This window comes from Episyrphus balteatus, chromosome 2 (assembly GCF_945859705.1).
Source record: "Episyrphus balteatus chromosome 2, idEpiBalt1.1, whole genome shotgun sequence".
NCBI lineage: Eukaryota > Metazoa > Arthropoda > Insecta > Diptera > Syrphidae > Episyrphus > Episyrphus balteatus.
The window spans coordinates 34,787,733-34,808,843 of NC_079135.1; the positions used below are offsets into that span (position 1 = coordinate 34,787,733).

Genomic DNA, 21,111 nt, shown 5'->3' on the forward strand with positions numbered 1-21,111 from the left:
ATGTACCCTTAGACCGCAAGACCTTCAAAGCTTAGACAACATTTACTATATCTATGTAGCTGTTATTACTTTTGGAGATCAATTGTTATACTCTGTCTTTTGTTATTAAAATCTTCATATTCACGTAGGTACGTATTGATAAAATAAGTTTTTTTTTTCGAAAATCATTTTTCACGATATGTACCTAGGTACATACTTCCTTTTAATAGTACCGTTGAATTAAGTTCTGAATTTCTTCCAAAATATTTGTTAAATCTGAATGAAGTTATATATGTAAATGAATAAAAACAAAATTTTCAAAAAATTTCAATTTTTTAAAATTCAGTTTTTGTTATTCATGTTTTTGAAAACGGCGCTTTGAATTTTTTGAAATTTTGATTCTTGCCATTAATAAAAAACAAAAAAATCGAATACCTACCAATTTTATTTTAAAGACTTGTTTTCAAAAAATTATTTTTAATTATTTTTTAGTATAAAAAATACGGAAAACCCTTTATCTGAAAGAATACTCGATTCTCAAATTTTTTGGTTTTTTATTCATTTTTCGATATAACGAAGTCAAAGCCAAAAGAGTCCGAAATGCTCAAATAATGTCGTCTAAAACCTAAGACCGTAAAACATAAACGATTTTCAACAAAACTAACGGCAATCGCTTTGTTTCAATGAATACTCGATACGCCTCTTTTTTTTATAACGTTTTTTGTTAGAGTCAGAAATGCTCGAAACAAAAATGTCGTCTAGAATTTTAGACTTCTGCTAAAATGAATTAATACAAAATTAACAGCAATCGAAGAAATACTCAATGCAAACACTTTTATTTTTTTATTTATCGTTATAATGAACTTTTGGCAAAAAGGTTCAGAAATCATCAGAAAAATTTAATACGAATATTTTCTGAATAGGATTATGTAGATATAATTTATTTATGTATTTAAGATTGTTTATCTCATTTACATTAACACAAACAGGTTTTAGCTTTTTTCCACTCTCTTACAAAAAATTTAAAAATGGCATTTCTTTGATAACATCACGAACCAAAACTTATATTTTTAGAAACAAAAACTTAAACATTCGGACTGGCTTTGGGTTCGTTGATTTCGATTTTTTCAGGAGGCTTTATTTTCAAAATTCTAAACTTCGTTCTCTTATCCGCTTTTAGTTTTAAGCTTCTAATTCGTTGTCCAGAATGGCGATTTAATAAGCTTAATAAAATAAGTATTAAATGATTCGTTAGATCTGAAAATTGATTTTTCTCAAATTATTGTTGAAAATCAAAATTGAAATCAATTAAAAAAGTACGTATACACCCTGGTGTACCGAAAACCTATAAGTGCATTTAAAGTGTTTGTTTTCCTGTTTCCCTATATCCTCGCAGTGATTTTTACTCAATTGTTATTTGTACAAATTTAAAGCACTAACCACTAGACACTTGAAATTTGTATAACATATTTTCAAAAATTTATTTTTAGATTAATTTTAAAAGTTGTATCTACTTTTAAAAATAAACATCATTTACAGAAAATATTGCCATATGTAGCTGCGTTCCTTTGGGAACCTTTTTCTACTGCTTAGTACTTAAAACTACTTTGAACTACTTTTGCTGTATTGAAATAGTAGTTAAAAGCAGCTTTTAGTACTAAGCAGTAGATAAATATTTCCAAAGGAACACAGCTTGTATTGTATAGGTATGCCTTATTTTTTCTTCTTTTTTCAGTCTAACAGATATTAAAAAATTTGATTTATTTTTGCATACAAACAAAATTGAACCCTTCAATTTGCTTATCATAATACATACATATTCCTTTTGAAAGTTGACAATATTTATTACCTACATCATTTGTCAACCCCTTTTTTAGCTTAGGTAAGTAAAAAAGATATTTTGAAAAGATTTTTATTCTTCAAACTTAAAAAGACTCTTTCATCCTTTTCATTGATTCAAAGTTAAACAACCGCAAACAAAAATTGAATAAATAAAAATAAAAAAATTAATGTCCAACCTGTCACAATTGAAAATAACAAACCTTTTCTTTTTTTCAAAGTTCACATTTCAATTCTCTGACAAAGTGAAATTATACCCAGTGTGTAAACTGACAAGAAAATAAAACTCTGTTTTTGTAGCTGTTTTTAAAACATGTTTGTATATAAAAATTGTAGATACCTACAGAGAGGACAACAAAAATGAAATTCTCAGATAAAAACGTGACGTTTTTACGTCTTTCCACAGTATCCTTTTTGTTGTTAGTCCAATAATTTGGCTGAATAAAATCGAAATGAAGTTCGTATCTTAATATTTCAATAACCATGTGTAACAAATGAACATAACCTGCAAACTGGATCCTTCTTGGTTGGTTTAACTTTTCCCTTTTTTAGTTATTTCAATTTCAGTGCATGTTTTTCTTTGTTCATTTTTTTAAAGCTTTCTATCGACTTAAGTTTTACATTTTTTTGTTTCTTATTACTGATATCCTGCAGCGGTATTTTTTTTTTTGTTTTGTAAATTTAAAATTATGAAACACATTTGACGTCATTGAATTAATGTCACATGCATCTTCTTAAAGAACACTACTGTTTTATATTTGTGTTATCCACAGAATTCTTTCCCAGCGTTTAGTAGAGTAACTAAAGCAAATTATTAGGGAACCCGGCCGAACAGCTCTGATTTTGACGATTTTTTTTTCAAACGTAGGTAATTAAAAATACTTTAAAGTCTATAGATTAAAAATTGCCGGTGTTGCCGTATTGTTTTTTTAAATTAAAATAAATTTTTTTTTAACAAAACCATTTTTTTTTTGCTTAAATTTCATAAAACAAATGATAGCAAAAGATTCTCTAGGTAATTTAAGGAAAATATATAAAAGGCAGTAGAGACAATCTTCCATCGTTTAAGCGATAAATGCAATTTTCTAACATTCTGACCTCAAACACAAAAAAAAATATTTTGAAAACAACGGCAACACCTACAAAATTTTAAATACATTTTTAAAAAGCCAGAAGCTCATTCTTATCTCTTAAATTTAAATCCACTAAATTTAATCAAGACTTTTTGAAAAAATGGTTCTCAAACTCAGAATTAAAAAAAAAATGTTATTAGAAAAATTTAAAATTACTTTTTTCCAAACTTTTTCTAATAAAATATGAATTTATTTAAAACAAATTTTTGGCCATAAATATTATAAGTTGAATTTCGAAGCAAAAAAGGTAAAATATATCACACTTTTGAAAAAAAAATGAAAAACTACTTCAATTTCAATGGTTTTTTTTTTATTAAAACTGAATTTTTGCATTGAAATAATTAATTTTCTCAAAGACTGTGGTAAATAGGAACTTTAAATTTTTGCTATTTAACTTTCAACAGTAAGGGTTATTAAATGAATAAAAAATAATTTTTTGTTTAGATGTTGAACTTTAAAAAAAAAAATAAGTTAGGTACATTTTTTTCCAAAACTTTTATTAAAAAAAGTTCTTCGAAAATGAAATACTTTTTAATTTTTTTCATAAACCGTAATACATATTGACATTTCCTTTTATAATTTGAAATCATAATAAATGCGGCCAAAAAAATTTGAAAATAAATGCATTTTATATTACGACCAAGTTTAAAAAACGACATGTTAAAATTTTTTCAATAATTTTTTTTTCAAAAATCTGAGTTCAATTACCATTCTTTCAAAAGCCGTTCATTCAATTAACTATGGAAGATTGTCCCTCACTCCATTATATTTTTTTTCCTTTAATTTCCTAGACAATCTTTTGGCATCAATTAATTTATGAAATTTAAGAAAAATTTTTGAAAAAAATTAGTTTTTGTTCACAAAAATCTTCAATTAAATTTAAAAAATCAAAACTGCAACACCGGCAATTTTTAATCTATAGACTTTAAAGTATTTTTAATTACCGACGTTTGAAAAAAAAGATCATCAAAATCTAAGCTGTTCGGCCGGGTTCCCTAATATTGCCAATTTTTGAGCTTTAGTTACTCCACTAGTTCGCATTTAAGATTTACTTTCCTTAATTAAATATTAAAAGCATTTTTTTTTTAAATAAGAAAGAATTCTATTAAAAACCTCTCCTTAAGAGGAACTAGAAATTATTTTTGTACACTTTGGCTCTGATCGAACCAGAGATTTGCCTTGACATAAAAACCAACATAAGAATTATTGATAATTTGTTGTTTATACTGATTCAATTTTATAAGTGAAAAAGAAAATAACTTGACACATACATATCTGCCAGATTTTTTATTTAACTTAGTTTTTGGCTCCTTTGTATTTTAGAAGAATTACAGATTTTTACATTTCAATACACTGTTTAATGAAAATAACGAAATTTTCTGGTAACAGAATGTTGCTTTGGTGTGCTTTTATTGCGTGACGGCGAATTCAAAACGTATTAAAATATTTCCATTATGATAATAAATATAAAAATTAACAATTTATTAATGTTTTTTTTTTTGTTCTTTTATAATTATAATTATTTATTTATTTATTTAGTCTTTTTTTATTGTTTTGCCGATTTGACCTCTGGAAACCACACAAGAAGTTAACTCTTCTATTTGTTATTTTCTCAGTTCAATTCAATTGCTCTACTTAATAAAGTCTTTTACGCCTTAATAGTTTATACAAAGCTATTTTTTTAACAAGCTGTTTTGTGAAATTTTTCTAAAATGTTCTATATCTTCTATCATTAGATGTTGACTGTTGGAGAAAAAGTTAACTTTAAGGATTTCTTGGCAATGCTAACAGGTAACGTAGGGATAAAAGGGATCTGATCCGGGTTGTTTAGCCATCAATTTTATATCAAGCTCAAGCATATGTAAGAGATATACATATGTAAATATAAAATAAATGGAATAAAGTTTAAGGTATTCTTTGAGAAGTTTATAACACACACAGTTTGCTTTTCTTTATGTTTCATAAACAAAAAAAAATAATAAATAAGAAGAACAACAAAAAAGAAACTCTTTCAAAGTCAGGTAATTTGATTTTACAAAATGATATGTATTTGGATATTTGATGTTTTTTGTTTTACGTTTTTGTTTGTATCCGAGCTGTTAACCACCGTGAAGAAGATTACATAAACAAGGCAAATACATATGTTTACAAAAGGACCCTTAAGTTATGAAAAGGTACGTTATGAATTTAATTTAATTTGTTATCGTTTTACTGAAATTGAAAGTTGTCTTTGAAATCGAAAGTTGCCTTTGATGCACAGTACACATAAAAAGGTACCTAATATCTTCCGAACTGACAATGTCAGCTCGAAATTCGTATTTCTTTAATTACCGACGAAAAACGCACAAAAAGCACGCACACCACTAATTTTTTAAAGATTATTGAACATTTTCCGCGAAGAAACACGAAGAAAATTTGTTATTTTTTAATTTATAATTTTTTCAAATGACATTTTATAAATTAAAACAAAAACAAATTTTCTGTTTACTGCGATTGAAATATAAAAATTAAAGGCCGACCTGACAGAATGGTGCCTATTTTTGACAAACAAATTTTGACAACGTTCGGAAGATATTACCTTCTTATGTGTACTGTGCCTTTGATGTGTGTTTGTTTGATGAAGTGAGAAACTTATTTACCTAATTTAAAAAATTAATCGTGGTCGGTTTTTTATCACAAAATTTTTAAGAACTATAGCGGATTTCTTATTGCTGCAAATAAGCCTTAAATTAAAACTATTTAATGAATAAAGCAATTCTTTATCAAACGCCGTCCTTTTGCGTCCAAATTCTAAAATTTTAATGTGCCTAGCTTTTAATCTTTATAGCCTGTTTTCACTACAGCCCAAATGAGGTAATTTAGCAAATTTCCAAAAAAGTGTTTTCACTACAAATTATCTCATTTGGACTGACAAGTGTCAACACTGAAGTATGAGTTTTGTTGACAGGCCTGTCATTCATATGGAAAAAAAATATTAAAATAAAACGGAAATCAAAATGCCAGCAAAAAATGGTAAGTTAAATAATTATCTATTAAAAATAATTGCAATACAAACAAATTGTTTTTCAGAATAAAAACAAATACGACTCCTTGGAAGTAATATAAAAAAAGAAAACTAAAAAATAGACTCCAGCCCAAAAACCACCACCGAAGAAACTAATCGTAGTCAGTGGGACACACATCATCGCTATTCCTGAAGTTAAAACTCGCATCAGGTAATGAAGACGAAGCTACATATAATCTATTATGCCATGCTCACCAACCAGACGACAGTACAAACAGAAGTGGGTAATGCTGTATTCGAACATTCACTGACCCAACTCAAGGATAATCTACAAACAATCACAAAGAAGCGAAAGAAACACAAGAAAAGCATACAGCAGATCTAGGTATATCACTTTTATGAGGCGACGTTCGACGACGGCGATGACCAAGGGAAGAACGCAGCAGCAAGACATGTCCTCAAAATAATCTTTTTAAAATAATCGAGGCCCAACGAAATGTAGTATAATTTTTGACAAAATAAAATTGAAACTAATAAAAAATTAATTAAAAGAAAAGATTTTATTTTATTTTTACACGATTCTTGGTGTAGTCAGTATCCAAACAGAGCAATGGTTTCTCCTGGTTTCATATGTTGATCCAACACGCATAGAAAACCCTTGAACTGCTTGGAGCTTCGTTGATTTGTACATTGTTTTGCACGCCAAGTGCTTCAATGCTTTTGAAATAATATACTCGGTACATATGACAAATGGGAATGAATCTTCAATTCTATTCAATCATCAAATTTCTATTATTCAAAAACTTACCTCTAACATTTAATTGCTTCATAGAATGAAATAGAGGTAGAAACTAATGATGGAAATCAAAGTATTATGCTTTATAATATTTTTTTATTTATTTATTGTTTACCGACGCGAAATACACAAATTTAAATTTAATTTTACCGCTATGATTTTTTTTTTAGATTGACGTTTCGTAAAATGCCACAATTGTGGCCTATTCACAATGAAGTTTTATGTGCGTTCAGGCGATTTGACTTAATTTCCTAGCTAATTTCGTTGAAATGAGATGATAATTATCTCATTTCAAATTTGAAATTTGTATGGGAAATTATCTCATTTCGAACCTCATTTGGCAAATTTGATCGAAATCATCTCATTTGCTCTAGTGAAAACAGGCTATTAGCTTGGTTACATGAATTCATACTCTTTTCGACAAACTTTTCTCCGTTACAGAAGAAAATTGCCTTTTTTCCCTTGACAGAACTTTGAAGTTTCTTAAACAACTCCGATGAACAGACACAATATCATCTATCTTAACCTCTTTTCTTCTTCTGGTCTCTTCCTTTATATTCATGAAAAAAATTTTCAAAATTTGTCAAACTTATCCAATTTTTCAAGATTACAAGAAACTTTAGTACTTTTGGATGGTTTCATTTTTCACATCTTCATATAATAAGCTACCTATCTCTTGACTATGGGTAATCTAAACTATTTTTACTTTTCCACATGCGAAAACTAAAAGTCAACTAGCTGCATCAAGGGTTAAGTTTAAGCACTTAATGTCACATTATTTTATTCATAAACTTCCCAAAGAGGATAGAGAATGCTTGTCTCTCATATGCAAAGCGCATAATAATATGCATGGATGGTGACGTAAATTTTTGAGATATTGATTTTTGTTTCAACCATAAAAATACAAACAAACAAACTTTTGATGCTAATATTATGCACATACGACAAATATTTTTTGAACAGAGTGACGAACAAAACTTTTTGGAGTTTGACGGCAAGGTAAAGATATTTTAGAATTTATTGTTAAGAGGTATTAAAGTTAATAAGAAATTAAAAATGTATGTATATGTAGATTAATGACAAAAATTATTTTTTCTTTTTTTTTTCAATAAACTTCTAAGACTTGCTACTTCTGACCTATTTTAATTTAAAATGAGAATTTGGGATGCATTTAAAAAATTTTTTATCTGCCATAATGCAACCAAGTAACACTGGTCAGCTTCAAAAATAGAGCTTGAACCAAACCATTCTTTTCTAAAAGATTTTTGTGAGCTGAGTCCGAGGTCAAATTTTCACTGGCATGCCAGATTCTTAAAATACTTGAATATTAACAGTTCAAAAACGCGTTTTTTTTTATATTTTGATGTCGAATTACATCACCGTTAATTTTTTTTTTTTTTTGAAAACTGCTCATGCAATCTCAAAACGCACTACTTTATGGTTCTAAATATGTATGTATGTTTATTTTATTTTTTCAAAGCTTATTTTTACTCAAAGATATTGGAAAAAGATATTTGTGATACCTATTTCAAAATCTTAGTACTTAACAGAATGAATAGTTATTTGAAACAAGTAATCCCAGTTTACGACTTCTCATTTGAATTTCACAAAAGCAACATAATAGTACTAAAAAATATAAATTTTTGATTAAACATCAAAAAGAACTTCATTAAAAACTGGTTTTTGAGACTTTATAGAAAAAATAGTGATGTGTATTGCTCAAAAACTAGATATGATAGGTAAAATAAATCTGTGAACAGTTTTGAGTTTCAGCACACTTAGGTAAAATAAAATCGTACGAGAAAGTTCTTGCATCTGACTTTTTGTTTGTTTTGTTTTTGCCGACCAGTGTAATCAGTTAAGGTCCTCGACTGCTTTAAAGAAGATAAAACTGACATCCAAGAAGTACTATGGGTAGGCCCACCAGTGGTGTCTTTGGTACCTTTAGGTGGCAAAAATCATTTGACGGCTATTACTTAAAGAGAAGTTATCAAATTTGCACATATAAATATAATGAAAACGAAAAGGCTGCACTTTTTTAAACTATGTTTTATAAATTTTTGATGCTTTGTCATTGAATATGAACATTTATTCCTAAATCCAAGATCGATCGAATACGTTTTTGGTATTTATTTAGCTAAATTTCGGACCTACTGTTTTGAAAAAAAAACAAATTGTATGACTTTTCTTCAAAAAATTCCCGTGTAAATGATTTTTGAGGCCGAAAAGCATTAAAGTTAACAATGGGGCCGGGAATAAACCACGACGACTGCTATCGCTGACATCCCTAACGTGTACAATGTACATTCGTTGTTCAATGCAGACTCAGACAGAAAGTCATGAGTTTGAATAGTGTCAACTAATGCTTCACAGTGATCCGCATCAATTTTCAAACATTCCTAAGCCTGATTTGAGCATGCACCTCACGGAAGAGAGGTAGTTTCTATGAGCTTCTCAAAAAAAAAAAAAAACCAACCAGCAAATCAATAACTATGATATTTAAATGATCTCCGGTGACTTAATTCCAAGCTAGGAAGAGAAGGCATATTTGGAAATACCTTCGGAGAGAATATTCTGCACGATACCACTTTGGATAACGGATTAACGTTAGTCGACTTTGCTCAGGGGAAAAATTTTCTCATAGTTTGTACGCAATTCGAGAATGTTAACATACATACATAAATGAACATAGAAATTTTCGGATTAATCAAGCTTCCAACAGATTGACCATTTTGCGATCGACCAGGTTAAGCATTATTATAGATGTCCGAAAGCTCTGGCGTAACATTGACTCAGACCACTGCCTCGAAATAGCCAATATTTTGATGCGGATATCCAAACCATCGCTTGCTCTAGGAGGTGAGGCCTACAATAACAAGAGATTGTCGTGTCTTATTCTAATCGCCTTTCGCAAAACCTCTTTAGAAGTCCTACTGCAGCATCAAGTACCTGTTTTTATGATTAATCAAGAAGCACGGTAGTGCCCAGCCAAGTTCTCTAGCAACTTTGGCACTACACCCTTATTTACAGGAAACAACTCAGGCCATTTTCGACCCCCCTCTAATTTCCACACCAAAGATGCTAGAAAGAGATGCTCGCTACATTTATTGAACTTGTCAAAACCAAACTCCTCACAAAATTTCAGCCTTTTACGATGAGTAGTTTCTGAGATATAAGGCTTCAAAAATCGCAAAAACCGTAACTGACTGACTGACTGACTCACTCACTCACTCACTGACAGACCATCAAAATTATGGAGAACTTCTCGTTAACGTAGAAACTTGAAATTTTACACGGTGATAGGACTTGTGGTGTATACAAAGGGAAAAATCGAAAATTTGAGATTTTCAATTCAGGGGGCGTGGCAACCGCCCATTTCCGCTGAATTTTCATTAAATATTATAGAACACTTCTGATTATCGTAGAATCTTGAAATTTGGTAGAATGGTAGAAATGGTAGTTTATACAAAGAAAAAAATTTAAAATTTGAGAATTTTAGCCAGGGGGCGTGGCAACCGCCCATTTTCACTGAATTTTCATCAAATATAGAGATTTTCAATTCTACAGCCATACCTTGCAAAAAGTAGTGAAATCAAAACAAAAACATTACTGTTAAAAAAGGAGCCAAGTTCTCCTATGTTGAAATTATGCTAGCACAAAAAGTACTGAGATGTAAAAGTGTACCAAGTTCTAAAGTTTGGGTTCAAATTCGTATCAATTGATTGTTTACTTGGCAAATTTTGAAATAACTTTAAAAATCGGTAATTAAAAGAAAAATTGTCAAGAGAACAATCAAAATTTTATTGATACGAATTTGAACCCAAACTTTAGAACTTGGTACACTTTTACATCTCAGTACTTTTTGTGCCAGCATAATTTCAACATAGGAGAACTTGGCTCCTTTTTTAACAGTAATGTTTTTGTTGTGTATGATTAATACAGGCACAAGCACACGCAACTTTACAAAAACCATGTAAAGTGCGCTATAAAGAAAAATCTGAGCAATCAACGAGCACTACAAGCAAAAACTGAACAAAGGAACGTCGCGTCGCCATCGGCTTCTCAGAAGAAATAAAATGCATGACCGGGTCGCACGTATGTACTTGCCCTTATGTTAAAAGTTTCTTTAATAAGAAAGCTTTTTAGAACTGGAAAAACTATGAGAACAAAATTTAAGAGTATACCTAGACATTTGGCTTTAAGAAAAGTATTGCTCGTAAATGTATGTATCTACCTTTTTTCTGTTGTAAGTTAATTTTTTTTTTTTTAGAAATGTGTCCCTTCTGTCTGAATGTGAGATTTTTATTTTCAAATCGAAGTAGCTCTTTTAGCCCTCAAAATGATCCCATATTGTAAATACTATTTCAACCATAAACAGTTTTTTATTCCATTAGTTGATTATGTTCACCTATTCAAGATTTTACTTAACATACGAGTAATAGTTGTTTCCCTTTAAATTAAATTTCTAAAATTCTTCCAATTCAACAATACGAACAAATGAATAAATTAAGTGTGTTATCGATTTATCTTTTAAAATTTCTCTGAAATAGACCCCCAGAGATAGATTCATTCATGTACAGAGGTATTTTGAATACGAAAACCAATTTCACGACCACAACCACTTTTTAGTTCATCCTTTTTGTATAGACATATATATGTATAGAGGATTTGCCGCTATTCACTCTTTAGAAAATTCAATCAATATACCTATATTTACACAAACACATATATGTATAACAGATATATTCACAGGTGTACTGGATCTCACATAAATATAAAAAAAAATGTATGTACATCTATGAATTTTTTTTTTTTTTTTTTCATCAAGAAAAGAAATGTAAGCAAAAGTATGAAATATAACGAATAGTGGTGAAATAATGAATTCTTCGTGAACCATATTTTTTGAAATGGTAAAGCCTTGAAAAGATGTGACCATACTTTTAATGACACCACAAAATAATATAACTTTCTGTGAAAAAAATTTGTTTAATTTATGTTTGAGAGCTCAAAATTTATTGTGCATACTGAATTTACTTTAAGTTCTCAAAAATAAATCTATTTTGAAGGAAATTTTATGGGTAGCTCGAAGAATTAAAGTTTCACAGATAAACCACAGAGTTTCCAAGCCAACTTTATTCGCGTTTTCTAAACTTACTGAATAGAACACAAATTTAATACAAATCTTGAAGTTCGATTGACTTATGAGCCCCTCAAAAGCAATTTCATTCGAATCGTAGATGAAAACCTTAAAAGCAATCCCTCAAGCAATCAAACTTCTTCCTTTTACTGAAAAATTAAATCGAAATTCCAAGTTTCATGATGGTCTGATGGAAAAGAAAGAGCAAACGAGAAACAGTTAAATTGGCAAACATAAACATACAAGACTAGAGTTCACTTGATAAATGTAATGCTCTTTGACATGTTAAAAACTCTAAAGAACAGTATACTCTCATGGGGGGATTGAGTTCCTTTACTCAGTCAGATATATAGAATACACTTTCTCTTGGTTGCTCAGTTTCATTGAAATAAAATAAAATATATAACAAAAAATGATACAAAAATAATTCAAGTTTTCTATGCATACAATACACACATATAATATGACACATTGAAAGTCATTCAAGCGTTTTGATCCACCTCTTTCATTCATCATTCAAAAATAAAAATTAAAAAAAAAATAAAAGAACTCTCTAGTTGAAGAACAGAAGCAGAATCAGAAGAATATAGTTTTGTATTGAAATAGGTCACAGACTCCATTTGAATGTTTTTTTTTTTTTATTTTCTCATAAATCCAACAATTTTGGTTATTTGAATAAAAGAAAACAACAATACCAAACACATTATTTTAAATTGCGTGTATCGTGTATGTTATTTTCAATCAAGGATTTATTTTGATTGAAAATAGGATTTTTTGTGGAATGGTTTTTTTTTTGTGGTGATAACTAAAATAAATAACGATGTTCAAACAAATGGGTTTGATGAAATTTAAAGAATTATAGTTATTAAAATAATCATAGGTATATAGTAATAATTTGTATTCATAAGATTTGTAGAAAAAAATCAGTAAATGAAACCAAACTGTAGAATTTGAATTTTTACAAGGACATATTCAAAATTTCTTCTTTAACTGAAAGCTGCCAACTAATCTTCTTTTTCTAGAAAATTCTAATCAATCATGAGTTTACTTTATACGTTATACTTTAAAGTGTGATAAGATAATGATAACTTTTATGGTTGATTTTCGTATTATAGAATTCAATAATCATCAACTTTTACTTCAAAAATATTTAAAAGATTTTGAGTTTGAAAGGTATTTCATAATGACAATGATGGATTGTTAAATATTTCGTGACGAATTGTTTCTTAAATTTTACATCTTTGAGAAAATTGAAACAAAAAATGTTATTTTGGCAAAGTTTTTTTTCTCGAGGATTCTTCGTTTATTTAGGGAGGAAATCCCTCTGGTTCAATAATTCTTTTTGGAAAACTGAAAGCATATTTATTGAAATTTGGAAAAGTATATGATTAGATTAGAAAATAGAAAAATCATTAGTACATTTTTGAATTCGGTTAACGAATCTTTAAAGACATGGCAAAAGTCGTCTGCCAGATTGACAATTTTATGATTTCAATAATAAAAAATTAATAAATATAAATAAAATTTTTTTTTTTTTCATTTGGTTACAAATTTAATTAAATGCTCTACAGCCCTTTAAAGTTAACGCCTCGAGTTTGCGCCGTGCAATGCCCAGGTCCAGAAAATTATTTTTAATCAAAAGATAATTTTTTAAAATATAACTATACGCATCGCATGAACCTGAATTAAGTTAAAAAAAAAGCGTAAAATAAAAATGAGAGACCAAAAAAACGAAAAAACACAACGTTTCTTTATAAATAAATTGTTAAAAAAAATATTTAATGTAAAAATATTTTGAACTTTTAGGTTCATGCAATGGCCAATGATTAAAGGAGTAATTTGCTTTTTATTTCAAGCCGATAGCTTCATTAGTTTTTCAGTTAAGTTGCATGGCGCAGCAAAAACGCATTCCGCGAAAAACGGGTTTAAAGTTTTCGTTTTCGTACTGTGTAGGTTCGGAGTGCATGGGTTTCGGGACTACCTGAGGACTTTTGAAGCTTCATCTAAGGCTAAGACCACTGAAAATAGTTTTTAAGGCAACAAAAAAATAACGCTAAAATTAGCACATTAATTTTAAAATTTGTTTAAATCGTTTTTGAAGTATGTATGTTTTTTTAATTCCACAAAAATGTCAGTCTTGTACAACATGCCACTCATGCCACCATTAGGTAACACTCGGCCCAAACCACCGAAACAATTTCCTTCAAACTAATTAGTCAACGGTTTTTGGGTATTGCCTAGGAGGAAATTGATTTTATTAGGACCCAAATTTACGTTATTCACGTTGTGAAAACATACACAGAGAAAAAATAAGGCAGGGATGACTATGCTTCTGGTATATTTAACTTTATTTCTGGTATATTCAACTTTATTCTGATTAAATATACTAGAAGTAAAGTTATCCCTGGCGTTATGTTTTCTCCGTGTAGGTACAAATAATCTTAGCCAACGATATGAAAAGCTTTAAACTAAATTTTTCACCGCTTGTTTTCAAAATCATCTCTCACATAATAGGTCTGTTCGTTGTTTTCCAGCTCCAGGGCACTCTGAGTCATGTCAATCAATTGTAACAAAAATCAGAGTTTCTCAGGTTTTATTTTACATCGAACACCTCAGAGCTTTAGTTTCATCAGCTGATTTCTGTTTTGACATTTTTTTCTTTATTTAGTTTCTTATTTCATGAATTTCGTGAAAAATCTCATATTTACCATACAAATTTTGTATCCACAAACAACAAATCACAAATGACAACAGCTGATTTGATTTTGATAACTCTGAATACCACGCTCTGACAAAAAACTCAGAGTTGTTCAGGGTGCGTTCAGAGTCAACATCGAACACAGAGGAAATAAATCTGGTTGAAAAAGGAGGAGAATTCGGAGCGACCCAGAGTGCCCTAGAGCTCACAACGAACAAACCTTATGTGGATTTCGCTTTGCATTTAGAAAAGTTTTGAAAACTCCATACTTATATGAAATAGTTTTGTTAGCAGGATTGCTTTAATTAAATCTCTCTGTGGACTTAATAGTTTTCAAGATATTGTTTTTCTAATATCATAAATTTCGTCGAAATCGAATAAATTTGTTATACTGTTACAACTTACAACTAGTAGAAAATTTCGGTATTTAAAACATGAATTTGATCTAATTCTTTTAACTTTTTTAACACGAATTTTCGTAATTAATCATCGTAATTAAGATTAAAACCATTCTTTTTGAACGTAATTTGATCTTAAGAAATATTATTGAAAATTGTAAACGCTTTAAAGCTGTGTACCTAAACACATCTTTTTTTTTTGTCAAAAACTAGACCTTGAGCGCTTAAATCAACAAAGAATGATCCTGCCTATAATATACTGATTTAACTGTAATTGAAGACATTGTCAGTTTTGCACAGCTAACAAATTGCAAAATGTCGCCAAATATGTTAGATTTTGCAACGCTTATACATAATGGAATAACAGGGTCAAAAATCTTTTCAATGACCATTTTTCGATGAAAGTCAATGTGCAGTGAAGTTTTTAGGTAAGTGTGCCAAATTTCATAACTTTTTTCAAGAAATGAATATGAAATTATTTTTGACGTCGAAATTCATTAAAAGCACCACTGTTGTCGTACTTGATTTTAACTTTTACTGAATAATTGCTAGAAAATTTTTTTATTGCAGAACTTTTTAAGATTGAATCATTTTTAAACGTTTGTTACTTAAAAATTTTAAATCTGGTTAATTGTGAAGTTAAAAATCGAGAAATTTTTTCGAGAAGCTAAAAAACTCAATCTCCGGAGTAGTGTCGCTCATATTTTTTTCATTGCTCCTTGAAATGCATCATAATAATGTTCCATCCAAATGGACAAAAGAAATACCTTCCTAGTGTGGCATTTAATCCTTCGAAATTTTTAAGTGCTGCCCATTTATCGTTGAAACGAAGTTTCTTTTCAAAATTATTTGTATGACAAATTGTATTTCAAGGAAATTTAATTTAAATTCACTCATTCATCTAAAAATGTTCATCTTTTTACCCTGACGCTTGGAGTCTAATTTCACACGCACTGTCAATTACGAGGATTACCTCTCATTATAATCAGATATTTAAAGCTAGTGTGCACCGGTGTGTCTTTTTTCAAATCCTCTTTAAATTTCCTAACACTCGTTCGTAAGGATATTAGGAAGTCCCGGAAAGCGCGTTGATTTATTCAAAAGAATATAATTAATTGAATTCGTTTTAATTTAAAGCTTATTTTCGTTGAGTTTATATACTAAAGTAGATACTCGTATTCAATTTTCTATTCTAAATAAGTTTCTAATTTTTTTTTTTTTTTTATTTCTATAAATCTCTATTCTAACACAAACATGCAGGCGGGGATATAAATAAATTCGTTTTTTTTAATAGATAAAAATAAATATAACATCAGGATAAACAGTCACAACTTACAAAGGTTAAACTTACAGTAGCTGAGTGCCCGTTCTTGTTTGCCTGAAAGATTTAAAAACACAAAATATCATGAGTATAATTTTTGACTCCTTTCTTCAATTTAAATATCCATTAAATATTCTTTACCATAAATAGCATTCTATTATAACCATTAAACAACAACAGCATGCTTCCTTATAGTTCAAAAATAGATCTAAAATACATTAAAGCTAATCTTAAAAAAAAATGCATGCAAAAAAGATTTTAAAAAAAAATTAAATGCATATCCTTAACAGTTTAATATTATAATGATAATCCTTTTTAAATAGTGGTCTTAAGTTTGTTTAGAGATAAAGGATTATCGTCACTGAAGCTCAAAAACACTCCCCCATCTACACAAAGTTGGATTATCTTATTCCTCAATAAAAAAAAAAAACATCGCAAATAAACCCAAACTATATTATTTCCTGCTGGTAGCTACGAGGATATGACCCAGTTTTCTGTGTAACATCTTGTTTAAGAGAGTTTTCACCAAAACTATAGATATTGTATGTCAATGACGTATACAATAAAGTTGTCGACGTAACAGGTTGTTGCTGTTGTTACAAAATATCCGGGAAAATGTTATTCAATTAATGTGTCAGTTGCACATCAGAGAGGTTGTTTCTGTTGTATATATTGATGGGGAAAGATTGTGTTGTCTCTTCATCACCTCATACTGTGACCTAATTTTGAACAAATTCCCCAAAGTCCTTGTTGAAACGTTGTTAATAAATTCCATCAAGAAAAATGATAGATGCGGATTAATGATTTCTGGTTAGTCGAAAGGGTTAAGAAAAGAATTAAAATTCTATTAGATTTTGGATCTTAAGGTAATTAAAAAGAGTAGGTATTGTAACGGGCTTAAGAACTAATGGTCATAAATTATTTGAGGAACAGATTCGTTTATACAGGGTGTCCCAAAAGTTAACGTCAAAACGAAAATGGTAGATAGAGTAGGTGGTGACAGTTATCAGAAAAATAATAAAAAAAAATCGCAGCCATATATTTTTTGAGTTATGGGCATTTGAAAAAAAGTCGAAAAAATGGTCACCCTGTGACGGTAAAATTTTTTTTCTTAAGAAATCCGACTTTTTTATTAGGTAATTTTTCATATTATTTAAGTGTTTGTATTCTGAAAGGTTCTGTAAGGGTACAAATCTTAAATAATATGGAAAAATTACGTAATAAAAAAGTCGAATTTCTTAAGAATAAAAAAATTGTATCTCGGTTATTTATGGAATATCCTCAACAATGTTATACCATTTTGAAAAGAGAATTGAGCACACCAACACACCAACTAAGGTAACTTGCCGAAACATCGTAGTGCATTTTTTTTACACTACGGTTCATTGAATTAGAGTCATGTAAAAATGTTTAGTACTTAGTTGGGTAAAAAAGTAATATTTGCTTTAAAACTGATGCAGCTGAGTTAAAATTTTTAAATGCATTTGGTAGCAGGGTTATTCAAGGTTCCGTAACAAAAGAAAAAAATGAGAAAAATTAAGATTTGTAGTCAGGGCACATGTAAAACCGTCACAGGGTGACCATTTTTTCGACTTTTTTTCAAATGCCCATAACTCACAAAATATATGGCTGCGATTTTTTTTATTATTTTTCTGATAACTGTCACTACCTACCTATCTACCGTTTTAGTTTCGACGCTAACTTTTGGGACATTCTGTATACAATTAAGGATCTGAATAAAAAACTTTCATATTGACTAGCAAAAATTCAAAACAAAAAAAGGAAACCTCCCCATCCCCATCTTCATATTTCTAGGACTTCCGTTTTTTTTTTTTTCTTTTCAAAGCCCTTTTTAAATAGACACTCCTAAATACTCATGAACCTATGTCTATTCCAATGAAACAAAGTCATGACACAAGTATTTCAAGTGCCTTTGATGTAAAAAACATGAATGTTTTGATATGCCTGAACGCTTAATAGATAAAAAACAACTCTTCAACTTTTCTAAAAGGTGATGGTCTATAAAAAAATAATTGAGTTCTGAAATTCGTTTTGCAGTGGCAATTGCGGGTTCAGAGAAAAAAATTAACCTGACCTGACCATTGACCGTAATGTCAATGGTCTAACTTGTTGGTAGAATTCATGTCATAAATCAATTAGCGTTAACATGAAGCAGGCTTCTGGAAATGACAACAATCTACCCAAGTGACATGGTTATATAGCTTTTTATAATTATTTTAAGTGCTTCTAGGCATATATAAGTTTGTGTGCATTTATATTTATGCATATGCCTGTAGCATTGCTGCATCCATATCCTTTTTTAACTTTATTTTGTGCGTTTTGTTTTTAAAATCCATTAAGTACTTGCCGGAAATTATTTTTATATTCAATATGAATGAATATGAATAAAATATTAATATAATATAGTAACAGGATTATGTGACCAATTATCAAGAATTTAATATTTATATTTGCAATAAAAATAGTAAAGGCTAGACAGATTTAAATTCTAATTTTTTTTTTTTTTTTTGAGATATCAACAATTTAAGTTTACAGCAAGTTCTGGAAAATAGTAGATAACAATGTGAATTGTTTTTCATGATGATGTGAATACTAAATATTAACAATGCGTGCTGTTAAAATTAGAAATTACAATGCGAAATCTAAACATCACAATGAGAATGTTAAAAAAAGTTGATGCAAGTTGTAAATATTATAATGCGAATTGTATCAAATATCAATGCGGAAAGAATAAAATTCCAATGCCAGTTGTAATAATTAAAATGCGATTTGTAAGGATGAGGATCACATTGCGAATTTTGATGAAAATGTTATGCGAATTGTAAAAATTAAAATGTAAATTATAAGAAAGTACAATGGGAAATCTTAAAATCGTCATGCAAGTTGTTAGACAATTTAATGTAGTTTGTAAAATATTCAAATAAGGAAATCATTCATTCAAAAGGCGAAATTTTAAAACAATGCAAATTGAAAGAATCATAATGTGCATTGTAAGATATTTACTCAAATTATAGAAAATTACAATGAGAATTAAAAAAAAGTCTCCATGTGAAATCTTAAAATCATAGTTCAAGTTTTAAGAAAATTCTTTGGAAACTGTAAAAATCCCAGTGCGAATTGTACAAAATATTAATGTAAATTGTAAGAAATTGTAATGCCATTTGTGAAAAAATTGCAAATTGCATGCAAATTGTAAAATTATAGTTAGAAGTGTTCGCATTTCAATTAACATAGAAATAAACAAATATGTGTATTTGTAGATATTGCAAAATAAGTCAGTATGATTTTTTAAATAATAACTATGCTTTTGTTAGAAACTTACAATGTGAAATGAAAAAACTTAAATGCAAATCGTAAACAAAATAATGATGCGAGTATTAAAAACATAGTAAAAAATATAACACGAATTTTTCAATGGCAATGCGAATTAAAAAAAAAGTAAAGTAACGATTTAAATTGTTATAAATTACAATGCGAATTGTAAAAATTACCTTGAAAGCAGTTAACCAATCAAAAAATTTAATACAGATTGTTAGAAACTGTACAAATTTTTAAAATATCGAAGGGTAATTGCTTTTAATTAATCGCACCTTGCAAAATAATTCCATAAGAATTCAATACGAATCGCACGGTTCAATACAAGATATAAATAAATACAATGCAAGATTTACTAGAAAATGCTATGCGAATTGTAAAAAAAAAAAAAATATACATACACAAGAAAAAAAATGCGAAGTTTCTAATTAGTGGAGTCACTATTTCTTTCTGGGGTCCGATTTATTAACATGTACCTACCTACAGTTAAGTTGACCAGTTTATAATAACATATTCTCTCGCCTGGATTTTGTTTTACTTAAAGTTTTTGTTATCAAATTTTTTTTCCAAAAATATTTGCTAAAATTTTCAAAAATTAATGAACAGATTCATACTTTGAATTGGGCTTTCTTCAATTCAATGCTCCTATTTACGTTTGGGCGGATAGAGAAAAGAACTATAGTCTTATGTAATAGGTGTTATAAATTTTGTAAAAAATCTTTTCGAAATTTAGGTTTTGAAAAAACAAAATTTTTCGAAGCAGTTTCTCTCATTTTTTTCCATATAGTGCTACAATTCTTTAAATGGAATAGTTATAATATATATGAGAAAACATAACATTCTAAGAATAATGTTTGAATAGAAAATTTTACTGATCCGAAACACATTACATTCGAAATAAATTTTCCAGCTAAAATTTTAAGAACGCTTGTAATAATAAAAGGCTTACGGCCATATTATTCACTAGTTTAAAAAATACATCTGGATTTAAAGAAATTGAAATGTCAAAAATAAATCCAAATCCATAATATTCACTATCACACAGAGAAAAAAATTGTCATTTTTATAACTATTTTCATAGTTAAAATCTATTTTATAACTATTTTGGATTTGGATATATTTTTGACATTTGACAATTTTACATACAGATTTATTTTTTAAACGTTAGTGAACTCAAATGCATTAGGTTCGATAAAAAGTTTTCTGGAAAATGTTAACAAACTTTCTTTTTCAATTTAAATTTTTCAATAATCTGAATTGAAGTTTTTTTTTTTTATTGAGGACTTTGCACCAAAAGAGGGTTAAGTACAAATTTTGTTTATGAAAAAAAAACTCTTTGCCATTAATTATTTCACAAATGATTTAAAATGAGATGCTATCAAAAAATTTGAGTATTTTAAGTTCTATAAAATATAAGTAATTATGACGATTTTCTTAAATTTTGGATCTGCCTAAATAAAAAATATGACC

At 28.8% G+C, this 21,111-nt stretch overlaps 1 protein-coding gene and 1 long non-coding RNA gene across 8 annotated transcripts in view; one reads left to right on the plus strand and one right to left on the minus strand.

The window, feature by feature from the left end:
* Positions 1-21,111, minus strand: part of LOC129908310 (band 7 protein AGAP004871) — a 63,210-nt gene that overhangs the window by 8,441 nt on the left and 33,658 nt on the right. For 2 of the 7 annotated variants that reach the window (XM_055984719.1, XM_055984722.1), the window contains exon 2: positions 16,321-16,362. The exons of 3 other annotated variants lie outside the window; for them this stretch is intronic. In XM_055984719.1, coding sequence (XP_055840694.1) covers positions 16,321-16,362 — 42 coding nt within the window. The remainder of the gene's footprint in view (positions 1-16,320; positions 16,363-21,111) is intronic. 2 more of the 7 variants (XM_055984720.1, XM_055984723.1) reach the window with 1 other exon arrangement.
* LOC129908313 (uncharacterized) overlaps positions 4,879-21,111 on the plus strand; it is a 93,115-nt gene continuing 76,882 nt past the window's right edge. The window contains exons 1-2 of the long non-coding RNA XR_008771257.1: positions 4,879-5,125; positions 15,198-15,412. This is a non-coding gene — a long non-coding RNA (uncharacterized LOC129908313). The remainder of the gene's footprint in view (positions 5,126-15,197; positions 15,413-21,111) is intronic.